General features: G+C 53.3%; 1 protein-coding gene across 3 annotated transcripts in view; it reads right to left on the bottom strand.

Moving 5' to 3' along the window:
• The window catches only part of SCNN1B (sodium channel epithelial 1 subunit beta), a 51814-nt gene that overhangs the window by 13305 nt on the left and 26273 nt on the right, over positions 1 to 12236 (bottom strand). For all 3 annotated transcript variants that reach the window (XM_059692068.1, XM_059692071.1, XM_059692070.1), the window contains 2 exons: positions 4517 to 4835; positions 2040 to 2316 (listed from right to left, as the gene is read on the bottom strand). In XM_059692068.1, coding sequence (XP_059548051.1) covers positions 2040 to 2316; positions 4517 to 4830 — 591 coding nt within the window. In that variant the 5' untranslated portion in view covers positions 4831 to 4835. The remainder of the gene's footprint in view (positions 1 to 2039; positions 2317 to 4516; positions 4836 to 12236) is intronic.

Genomic DNA, 12236 nt, shown 5'->3' with positions numbered 1-12236 from the left:
CACACACATGCACACACCCAGGCACACACACACACCGAGATAGGCGCCACTTTCTGACATTCCAGCCACATGATGCCATGGTCACAACTATGCACACACATATCCCTGCTACCCCGCTCACGTACATGAGTCCCTGTGCGCACAGACACTCGCCCTCTGACCCCCTGGCTCCTTTCCCAGCCCAGCCTGGGCTGCCAGAGACGACTGCGGAGCCGGGCCGCGAAGACCCTGGGCTGCCCCTGGGCTGGGAGGGGCTGGCCTCTCAGCCTGAGCCCGGTGCGGCCCTCTGCTCGCTGCAGCTGCCCCCTCCCCCAGGCCCAGCTCAGCACGCAGACACCTCTCTGCCTCTGCTCGCCTCGTCCCATGGCCGCCCTCCTCCCGACCGGACCGGAGGGCCTTCCATGCGGGGCCAGCCCTTCAGGCCGCCTGGGCGTGGCCTCAGCGGCTGCTGGAGGCCTCCGAGCCCCCTGGGGAGTAATCCCCCCACTCACTCAGGCTGGGCGCCGGCTCAGGCTTTACTTTATGATCCCATTCAGTTTTCACAGCCACCCCCCCACCATGAAGAACCCGCGGCCCAGAGAGGTTAGTAAGGGGTGACAGCAGCAGACCTCGCCTGCACTGTATGTGCACACACATGCAACACACACACACACACACACGCTGGTACGGCCACCAGGGACACGCCTGCCTCGCCGATGAGGACATGGACACGGGCAGCCAGGCCACCGACCGGAAGCCGCTGGGCACCGTGTTCAAGCTGGCAGCGGCCCTGCGAGCCCCGTGCTAGGTGCCGGTTTGTGTGGCGATGTGGGCGAGCCCTGGCCACGTGGTGGCACGGGAGGCAGTGGCCTCGCTCTGGGGAGAGTGTGCCCCGGCCTGGGTCCCCAGGCAGCAGGGGTGTTATCAGAACCACCAGGGAGCTTGTTGACGTACGACTCCCGCGCTCTGGCGCAGAGCAACCACTCGGATTCTGCAGAGCGGGGCCCGGGGTCGCACGGCACAGGCCCCGGGCAGCTCCAGGCAGCGCAGGCGCCTCCCCGTGCAGCGGTGCTCCCGCGTCCGCCATATGCACGGCTGTGGTCTCACACCTGCCTGATGTCTATGACCCTGTCTCTTTGTTGTTGTTAACCCTCACCCACAGATATTTTCCCATTGATTTTTACAGTGGAAGGGAGGGGGAGAGACAGAGAGAGAAACATTTATGTGAGAGAGACACACCAATTGGCTGCCTCCTGCATGCGCCCTGGCCAGGGCTGGAATTGAGCCTGCAACCAAGGTGTGTGCCGTTGACCAGAATCGAACCTGGGACCCTTCAGTCTGAGGGCTGATGCTCTACCCACTGTGCCAAACCAGCTAGGGCTGTCCCCCTGTCTTTTGATAATAAGACTGAATTCGCCCTTCAGGGAGCCACCCCGCCCCTCTTGCTGCTGACGCATGCGGTCTGACCAGGAGCGCCCACCTCCAGCCCGCATGATTGGTTTGGGGCTGAGCATGTGCCCTGATGATCAGGCCCAGGACTTTTGCCGTGGTCACTGGGAAGGAGGGGCATTTTGGGGAGAGTGCTGAGCTGGGGTGTGTGTGTCTGGCCTGGTCTCGGCCCTCCGAGTGGAGAGAGCCGACTAGAGAGTGAAGTCAGCTGAGAACAGTGCAGATGGCTGCTATCGGGTGTACACCTGAAACCTATGTCCTTTTATTAACCAATGTCACCCCAATAAATTCAACAAAACATGGTGCGCCAAGACAGAGTCCTGGCGACAGCACCTGAACACCTGGATCCAGCCACCCCTGAACCCAGGGCACCTGTGGGCTTCCTAGTGTGTGAGCCGGTGAATTCCGTTTTGCTTACGCTAGTTTGAGCTGGGCCACTTGCATCCACAATGTCTTGACTGACAGAGCAGCTATTTCTATGTTTAAAACAGCTTGGCAAACAGAACAGGCGCTGCCTCTCCCGCAGCAAGGCCCTGGCTATTAAAGGAAAGCAATGCCCACCGACCTCACTGGGCAGGGCCCTTGGTGGACGTGGGCCTGGGCCCGCTTACCAGCCTCATGGCTACTTTGCACTGCTGGGCATTGCAGGCCCTGCCGGGCGCTGGGCTGCCGCTTGCCGAGACATTGTGATGGTCTGCAAAGAGGTCGAGGACCACAGGGTGGTGGGGGTTCCGCTCGTCAATAAGGACCAGGGGCGTATAGTTCCAGAGGGTGAAGTTCAGGGCTCTGGTGGCGTTGGCAAGGGGTAGCTCGGGAGCCACGATCCTCTCCAGGACGGCTTCCATCAGCTGATCCAGGTCCTTCAGCAAATGACTGACTTTAGAATACCTGGGTGGGGAGAGGACTGGTCAGGGGGGCGGGGCAGCAGGAACAGCCACTGTAGCCCGGGACCCCCTCGTGCTCCGGCACAGCTGCTGCCACCGTGTGCGAGAATGCCCTGCCCAAGCACATACTTCTCTACCCACCTGCCCATGCTGTGCCCACTCGCTCCTGTATGCGTGCACCGAGTATTTAGTGAGCACCTACTGTGCACCAGGCACTGTGAAGGTGCAGAGGGCAACGCAGAACTGAGGCTGTGGGAGTTGCTGTGACTCCCCCAGCTCACCCACTGATGAGGGCAGAGCTGAGCCTGGGCCCTGGGTGTGTGGGCTGCAGCGGGCATGCTGTTTGTACACGGGTGACGGGGTGTCTGCTGTCCCCCTCCCAGGAGGGGAAGGGGCAGAGGGGCAGGTCTGTGACCCCAAGGTCCCCCTTTCCCGGCAGTGATTTGGGGAACAGGAGCCAGAGGCAGGAGGGAGAAGGTGGATGGGATGTGGGCTGGGCTCCAGTACTTGGTCTCAGCCCCTGGAGGCTCCCACATTGGAACCGGTGAGCAGTTTGTGTGGTAGAAATGTGTCCATACCAGGGAGTGCCCCCCCCGAGCCCCTGTACCCCAATCACCCTACACCCAGCAGATTCAAGACCCAACCCCAGCGTGTGGTCACCAGTGTGTCAGCAGGGGCGGGAGGACTTCCTGCAGGAGAGGCATTAAACCTGCACACAGGCCCCAGTTGGGCACAAAGGTGTAGGGCAGCCAGTGCTGCCATGGCCTTGGACACGGACGCTGTCTGCCCCTGGCCGGGAACTGGCCCCTGGGGCATGCAGGAGGGGCTCGGGAAGGTGGAAGGTGCGCTTGGCGGCAAGGGCTGCTGCTACCGCCCAGCTGTCCCCAGCTGCTGTCGAGCTTGGGGGGTCGCGGCCTGGACTGTGGTTCAAATCCATTTACTATCTGGGTGGCCTCGGGCAAATGAACCTCTCTGAGGCGCTGTTCTCTCATCTACAAACTCGGGGAAAGAATATTAATCACAGAGGGCTGCTGGGAGGAGCAGGGAGGTGAGGCTCATGAAGCACTCGGGACAGAGCCTGGACGGAGGGCTGTTTTACTGTCCTCACCCAGGGTCCTCTTGAGCCCTCGCTGAAGGGCCCGCCCACACATGCGGGGGCCCGATGACTGCAAAGGGGTTTCCTGTAGCTGCAGGTGCAATCGGCGTGTGCATCCCCTTCGAGGACCTTCTTGTGGAGGAAGTGTTCTCCGTGACTCAGCCGCGCCGGCCCTTCTTTCAGTTCTTTGAATGCACCAAACTCCGTCTCCCCCCGGCCCCTGGCACATGCTGTGCCCTCCACTCGGAGCGCTCTCCGCGTCCGGCCAGGTTGGCTAACTGTACTCATTCCTCAGGGCATTTTTCTCTGACTGACCCGCCGCCTCTCCTCAACCCTGGCTAGGGTGGGGCTCCTTGTGTCCCTCTCATGGGCCTTGCCATCAAGTGCTTAAACGGTGGCAGCTCTGGATCAGATCAGGCCCGAGTTCAAATGCCACCGTTGCCCACTGTGTGTCTGGGCAGGTTCCTTGGCCTCTCTGAACCCCCATTTCCTGGCCCGTAACTTGGGGCTCTGACAGGAGTGACCCTCGTAGTCGTGTGGGTTAGAATTACATGAATTACCCACGAATACTCACCACACTGCCTGGCATTTCACAAGCCCTCGATGCATGGCTGCTGTACATATATATTTTTATCATCACTTTCTAATTATTGAACTATTATGATTAATTTAATATTTCAGGAAAAAAATGATTAATGTCTGTTTTCTTTGGTAGGCTGTGAAGAGGGCAGGGACTTCTAATCACTGATTTATTCCCAGTGTCCATGGCAGTGCCTGGCACATAGAAGGTGCGCTAAACACACATACTGAAGCAATCAGTAGGCACCGGTGTGCCTGAGGACAGGGGCTGCTAGATACTTTCCAGGCTCTCTTTAAGCCTAGGATGTTTATGAATATTGACTCTTACTTGCTGCAAAGGGATGAAAGCAAATAGGGAAAGAAAGAAAGAAGGGAAGGAAAGGAAAGGGAGATAAAGGAGGGGAACGGGGGTAAGAAAAAGAGAGAGAAAGGGAAAGAAACGGGAAGGGAGGACAGGAAAGCTGGGAGGAAGCGGGAAGGAGAGGGGGAAAGGCACAGGGAGGCGGCCTGCGCTCCAGGGACCACCTACTGGAAGGGGCTGGCGTTGCAGATGGTGACGGCAGGGAAGTCCATGGTCTTGAAGCCCACGGAGAGCGAGACGCTGACCTCCCAGCTCAGGTAGGTCCTGATGAAGACGCCCCACTGCCAGAAGACGATGGAGGCGAAGAGCAGCGTGAGCACGAACCACGTGGCCTTCTTCTTGGGCCCCTCGCAGATGATGCGCTTGGGGCCGTGGGTGTTGGTGTTGTCGCAGTACCACACCAGCAGCTCCTTGTAGGTGTAGCCGGGGCCCTTCTGCAGCCGGTGCAGGCACTTGACCAGGTACTTCTTCACCTGCATCATGGCACCTGCAGAGACGGGCATGCCGTGCAGCTAGGACACCCACCTCGCGCCAAGGACGTCCCTGCCTGGCCACAGCACCCACGGGAGAAGGGCAGCCCAGGTTGCATATGCCCTCCCTCCCTCCCTCCCTCCCTCCCTCCCTCCCTCCCTCCCTCCCTCCCTCCCTCCCCCTTTCCTTCCTTTTTGCCATCTCTCATCATCCATCCACTCCTCCATCCAACCAAAAAGCATTTATTGAGTGCCTACTGTATGCCAGGCACTGGATTAGTCCCCCTGGACTCACTACCGAGCAAACGAACACGTTTCTGCCCTCCGGGAGTTTCCAGTCTAGCAGCCAAGCCACTTAAACCCGCAGCCTCGGGGTCAGTGTCTGTAAAGGGGGAAGGCGGAGCCCAGTTGAGAGGCCTGCCGAGAGGGTGACGTAGGGGATCCATGAAAGTGCTCAGCTCAGGGCCTGGCGCAGGCTAAGTGCTCCGTGTGGTTAGCTACCATCACGCAAGCTGTTAGCAAGTGGGGCAAACGTTGAGGAAACAGTCCATCAGAAATGCCTGGTTACAGGATGCGATCAGGGTGGGGAGCCTGAGCTCTGAGCTCCCAGAGGCAGGAAGGGTGGTGGTTAAGAACCAGGACTCTGGCCCTGGCCCGTTTGGTTCAGTGGCTGGGGCCGACCAAAGGGTTGCAGGTTCGATTCCTTGGTTGCAGGTTTGATCCCTGTCCCCAGTCGGGGCTTGTGTGGGAGGCAACAAATCTCTCTCTCTCTCTCTCTCTCTCTCTCTCTCTCTCTCTCTCTCTCTCTCTCCTCCCTCTTCCACTCTCTCCAAAAATCAATTGTGGGGGGGGGGGGGGAATCCTCAGGTGAGGATTACAAGAATGAAGACTCTAGAGCTGAAATGTCTGGCTTTGAATTTGGCTCTGCCACTTTCCAGCTGTGACTTTGAGTAAATCATTGCTCAGTGCCTCAGTTGTCTCATCTGTACAATGGGAACAATAATATCCTCTGCCTCAGAGGCTTGTTGTGACGACAATGAAATATGGAATGTGGATCACTGTCTGGCTCCTGTCAGCTGCTGTTATTACAGCTGCTCACACACCCCAGGCTGAGGGGACCTGGAGGAGGTCACAGCAGGGTTCCCTAGGGAAAGCAGATTGGGGGGGGGGGGGGGACAGCGGGAGCAAGGGAGCCTGGAACGGGAGCAGGGCCCTGTGGGCCATCTAAGGATTTGGGTTTCAAGCCCAAGAGGGTTGGACCCTTGGAGGCGTGATGCCCTCAAATCTGCCGTCTGAAAAGCGCGCTGGGCTGCCTGCGGACGCGGGTGGAGGGGGCGGGGTCCGAGCAGGGGGCGGGCATGGGCAGCTGCGGACTGCCTGACCTTTCTGATTGTTTCCCAGCTGTGTGGGGAGGCAGGCTTCTTAGGAGGATTAACCAAGACCTGGGAGCGGGCAGGGGGAGCTTGTGTCCTCCTCCTCCTCCTCCTCCCCGGTATCGGGGCAGCGGCAGGACACCTGGGCCCAGTGCCCAGCTGGCTGCAGGCCGCCTCCTTCACGAAGCCATCCACTCCCTGGCTGAAATGCCCCTCGCCCTCCTCTGAGAGCCTCTGAGGTCGGGGCATGGTGGTGGGCAGCCAGGTGCCCGCTCCAGCATCCTCTCCCCTTGCTCTGGGGTCCCCGCAGGTGAACTGCCCCTCCCCCAGCCAAAGCTGGGGTGAGTGGCCAGATTGACGTCCACCCCAGCTTGGACCCCTGGCACTTCCGTGACTTTATGCTGGAATAACTGTGGAAGGGACTCCCTTCCAGCTAAGATGACTACGTCGGTGGTACTTGGCACCGCCAGTGGGGAGACGACCCTAGAGTACAGCGGACACACAGGAGCCACAGGATGGAGAGAGAGTCCTGACACCATTTAAACACCCGGATCCAGCCGTTCCATCAGATATGGGAACCAATATTTTCTCTCTTGCTTTTGCTGATCCAAACTGGGTGTCTGTCATTTCCAACTATTAGGATCTTAAGGAAAAAGAAATTCCCCCTTCGCCCCTGTGACAGCTTCTGCCCCTGAGGCTCCTCTGATGCCCACTCCTCCACGTTCACGAAGCCACGCTGCCAGGCCCTCGCACCCCTAAGCCCTGCCGACGCCCCGCTTAACCAGGAGCCACAGGCTCACGGCTCATCAGGCGACGGCAGCTGGTTAGAGGGAACACCATGCTCTTTTCCTTGGGTCCATTTTTAGTGGGATCTTCTGCTTATGACGAGATACACTTACGTAAAAAACAAGCACACTATTCAGCAACCAATAGCAGAGCAGACAGCAAAGACGGGATGGTGACAGGCACACAGAAGCTGGTAGCGGCCGGGCTGGTCTCCTAACTGGTTTGGCCCCTGGGAGAGTAGCTAAGTAAGAATCAATAAATGCTACAAGGCCAGCTTTCATCTCCAAGGTGGTAGATGGTCTGTGTTTGGAGTGTCTACACAGCTTGTGCAGAGAGTTGCTTAAATCTGTTTACGGCTTAAACCGACCCAAAGCAGCTCAGTGGAGACGGAGTCCCTAACCTGAGGCAGGGAGAGCGGAGGCCGGTGCCCCATCCCGTCCCAGAGGGCCGCCGACATCCCGGCCCGCGCGGCAGAGTTTCTGGCTGCAAGTTCAGAAACGATGAATGGCGTGTGCGCCGGTTTCTGTTTTCTTCTCTAAGAGAAAACGTCCACTCACTGTCAGCGACAAAGGTCCCTGAGACTGGACTCAGCCGCTGGTGGGAGGGAGCTGGGAAGCGGCGGGTGTCACCGGCTATTCTGACCACACGCACCTGAGTGCTAGTCATTAGCTCAGTTCTGAGCCTCCGGACAACAGGTTGCATGTGGACGGCCAGGAGCTGTACTGGGTTTGCAAAAGCCCTGCCTCCCCCTCCCCCATTAAAAAATCCCCTTTTGCCCCGGCTGGTGGCTCAGTTCGTTGGAGCGTGTCCTATGCACCAAAAAGGCTGTGGGTCCCATTCCCCGTTGGGGCATCTACAAGAGGCAACTGATCAATGTTCCTCTCTCACAGCAATGTTTCTTCCTCCCCCTTCCTCTCTCTAAAAACAATAAAAACATATCCTTGGATGAGGATTTTTAAAAAATCCCTTTTTAAAATAACAGCTTTATTAAAATGTAATTCACATATCGTAGAATTCATCCATTTAAAGCGTAGAATTCAGTGGATTTTAGTATATCCACAGAATTGTTCAACCATCAATCACCACAACAAGTTTTAAACCATTTTTGTCTTCCCCCAAAAGAAACTCTATCCCTCCCTCCCTGCCCCTCCCTCCACCCTCCCAACCCCAGGCAACCACTAATGTATTTTCTGTTTCTGTAGATTTACCTATTCTGGACATTTCATATGAATGCAACCATATATTCTGTACCCCTTTGTGGCTGGTTTCTTCCACTTCTCATAATGTTTTCAAGGCTCACCCAGGTTGTAGCCTGTAGCAGCGTTTTTTAATTGTCAAATAATATTCCCTATTATGGATAGTCACATTTTATTTATCCATTCATCAAGAAGTGGACAGTTGGCTATTATGCTACTGTAAACATATGTGTTCACGTTTTGGTGTGGACATGTTTTCATTTCTCTTGGGTCTATATCCTGGAGTGGACATGCCCCCTGGATCAGATGGTTGTCTCTCTTTGCCTAACCTTTCCCAGAGCTCCCACAAGTGCATGAGGTTCCAATTCCTCCACCTCTTCGTCCAGCTTTGCCACTGGCCATTAAAAAAGTTACTACAGCCATCCCATGGGTGTGAAGTGGTGCTTGTTCTGTTTTTTATTTGCATTTTTCTGATGACTCATGTTGTTGACCATCTTTTCATGTGTTATTGGCCAATATAGTCATTAAAGGGCCAATAAATCTTTGCAGAAGTATGTATTCTGATCCTTTGCTCATGTACTTTAATTGGTCTCTTTGTCTTTTTTATTGCTAAGTTCTAAGAGTTATTTATATTTTCCATAGAAGTTCCTTATTAGATGTAGGACTTGCAAAACTGTTCTATTCTGTGGGTTATCTTTTCACTTTCTTGACGGTGTCCTTTGAAGCACAAAACTTTTTATATTTGATGAAAATCAATTTGTCTATGTTTCTTTCGTTGCTTGTGCTTTGATACTGTTTTAAGAATCAATTGCCTAATCCAAGGTCATAAAGACTTATTCCTATTATCTAATCTAAGAGTTTTAAGATTTTAGCTCTTATATTTAGGTCTTTGGTCCAGTTCGAATTAATTTTTGTATGTGGTGTGAGGTAGGGGTTCAACTTCAGTATTTTGCATGCAGATATCCACTTGTCCTAACACCAAGACTATTCTTTCCCCACGTAATTATCTTGGCACCCTTAGTGGTTATTTTTTAAAATTATATATATTAAAGAAAACCTAAATAAATGGCAAGATACACCACGTTCATGGGTCAGCAGCCTCAATATTGTTAACATGTCAATTAACCCCAAATTAATGAATCTTAATCAAAATCCCAGCAGACTTTTTGCAGAAATCAATAAGCTGATTCTAAAATTCATATGGAAAAGCAAAATAACTAAAATAGAAAAAAAACACTTTGGAAAAGAAGAACAAAGTTGAAAGACATATACCATCTGAATCAGGACTTACTATAAGGTGTAATAATCAGAGTGTGTGATATTGGTGTAATGATAGAATTATTGGTCAATGGAATAGGAAACAGGGTCCAGGACGAGGTGCCAAGGTAATTTAATGTAGGAAGGACAGTCTTTTCAACAAGATGCTGAAACAAATGGATGCCATAGAAGAAAAGGTGAATTTCAACCCCTACCCCAACTATATACAAACATTAACTTAAAATGGATCAGAGACTGAAACCAAGAGCTTAAACTGTGGGCCACCCCGAAGGAGTACAGGGGAAATCTGTGCATGTTGGGGTGGGCAGCGCTGTTGAAGGCAGGTCACCAAATCATGAATCAGAAAAGGGACTTCAAAAATACAACTAAAAGACAAACTGGACATCATCCAGAACCACAGGAAGGCTGGCTGAGTGGAAATTCTACAACTAGAAGGAAAGAGAAAAGCACACTGAGACACAGAGGAGGTGCGGAAGTAAAGTGCAGAGGTACGGAGGCGCATGCGGAAAGGGCTGGAAACGGAGGATGCTGGTGTCTTTTTCAATCGGGAGGGAGTTACAAGCTCCTGATGGCTCTGAACTCCAGTTCTGGATGAGTCTCTGGGGACCCAGACCCATATGGGGAGAAACTGGACTGTCTGGCAGCGGGCAGAACTCGAGGGCGGCTTTCTCTCAGAGGTGCTTGCAGTGATTACCGAGGGACACTGAGATGGGACACTGAGACCTGGGAGCCTCTTAGGGCAGGGCTGAGGATCAGCCATAGCTGTTTGCTCCGCCCTGTTGATTTCCTGAGACCCTGCCCCACCCAAGCTGCTAGCAGAGGCTTTTGCATATGAATGGGCTGGCCCTTTGCAATCTGAATATTACCTAACAAACTGCAGCTGGGTCAGAGAGACCCAGAACATCCAAAAGAAGGCCCAAGGCCCCACAGCAGCTTGCATTGCTTCACAGCTGGGCCTCATCTAGGCACCTCCAAACCCCAAACAAAGAAGAGGAATCTGCAAATCTCTCCATAACTCCTGCTGGGTAGCCTCAGGCAGAGGCTAAATTAGCACCTCCTTAGAGATCCAAGAGCCAGTGTACCCAGTGGTCAGATTGGTACGATCCAGACTACAACTTCTCAGATCCATAAGGGACACACTCAGGAGGCAGACTCAGTGAGCACCAAAGCCCCACTGAAGCAAGTCTTGCCCCAGAAGGGTGTCTTCAGCACAGAAGTTCTCCCACTGTAGACACAGCTGATTCTCACAGCCAATTGGCCTGGAGGTCAATTCCTTCCAGTGATATCAACAACAATCAAGGGTTAACTACAAAAGACTGTGCACAAAGCCCACAAAGGGGTGCACCAAGAGTGTCCACCTCAGGTAATTGGGGAGGCTGAGCCACTGGGCCCTATAAGACACCTAGCACAGAAAGCCACTCTACCAACACAGGGAAGCATAAAAAAAGCAGAGACAAAGAAACAGGTCACAAATGACAGAAATGGAGGAAAGCAAATGACTGGATATAGAGTTCAAAACCACGTTTATAAGGTTTTTCAAGAATTTTCTAGAAACTGCCGATAGATTTAGTGAGACCCTCGAGGATATGAAAAAGGACCAATTAGAAATTAAGCATACACTGACTGAAATAAAGAATATCATACAGAGATCCAACAGCAGACAAGAGGATCCCAAGAATCAAGTCAAAGATTTGAAATACGAAGAAGCAAAAAACACCCAACCAGAAAAAGAAAAATAAAAAAGAATCCAAAAATATGAAGATAGTGTAAGGAGCCTCTGGCACAACTTCAAACGTACCAACATCCAAATTATAGAGGTGCCAGAAGAAGAGAGAGAGCAAGATATTGAAAACCTATTTGAAGAAATCATGACAGAAAACTTCCCCTACCTGGTGAAAGAAATAGACTTCCAAGTCCAGGAAGCGCAGAGAACCCCAAACAAAAGGAATCCAAAGAGGACCACACCTAGACACATCATAATTAAAATGCCAAGGGCAAAAGACAAAGAGAGAATCTTAAAAGCAGCAAGAGAAAGACAGTCAGTTACCTACAAGGAAGTACCCATACGATTGTCAGCTGATTTCTCAACAGAAACTGTGCAGGTCAGAAGGGAGTGGCAAGAATTATTCAAAGTGGTTAATAGCAAGAACCTACAACCAAGATTACTTTACCCTGCAAAGCTATCATTCAGAATTGAAGGTCAGATAAAGAGCTTCACTGATAAGAAAAAGCTAAAGGAGTTCATCATCACCAAACCAGTATTATATGAAACTAGAGGCCTGGTGCACGAAAATTTGTGCACTCAGGGGGGTCCCTCAGCCCGGCCTGTGCCCTCTCTCAGTCTGGGACCCCCGGGGGATGACCACCTGCTGGCTTAGGCCCACTTCTCGGGGGATTGGGCCTAAGCTGGCAGTCAGACATCCCTCTGGCAGCCCGGAGCCCTTGGGGGATGTCCACTTGCCAGTGGGAGCAGGCCTAACCTGCAGTCGGACATCCTTAGCCCTGCTGAGGAGGCGGGAGAGGCTCCCACCACCACCGCTGTACTGGCATCTGTCAGCCTGGCTTGTGGCTGAGCAGAGCTCTCCCTATGGGAGTGCACTGACCACCAGGGGACAGCTCCTGCATTGAGTGTCTGCCCACTGGTGGTCAGTGCATGTCATAGTGACCGGTCATTCCCAGTTGTTCTGCTGTTAGGGTCAGTTTGTATATTACCCTCTTATTATATAGGATAGAGGCCTGGTGCATGGGTGGGGGCCAGCTGGTTTGCCCTGAAGAGTGTCCCAGA

The sequence above is a fragment of the Myotis daubentonii genome, chromosome 4, assembly GCF_963259705.1.
Source record: "Myotis daubentonii chromosome 4, mMyoDau2.1, whole genome shotgun sequence".
NCBI lineage: Eukaryota > Metazoa > Chordata > Mammalia > Chiroptera > Vespertilionidae > Myotis > Myotis daubentonii.
This window is presented reverse-complemented; position numbering and strand designations above follow the sequence as displayed.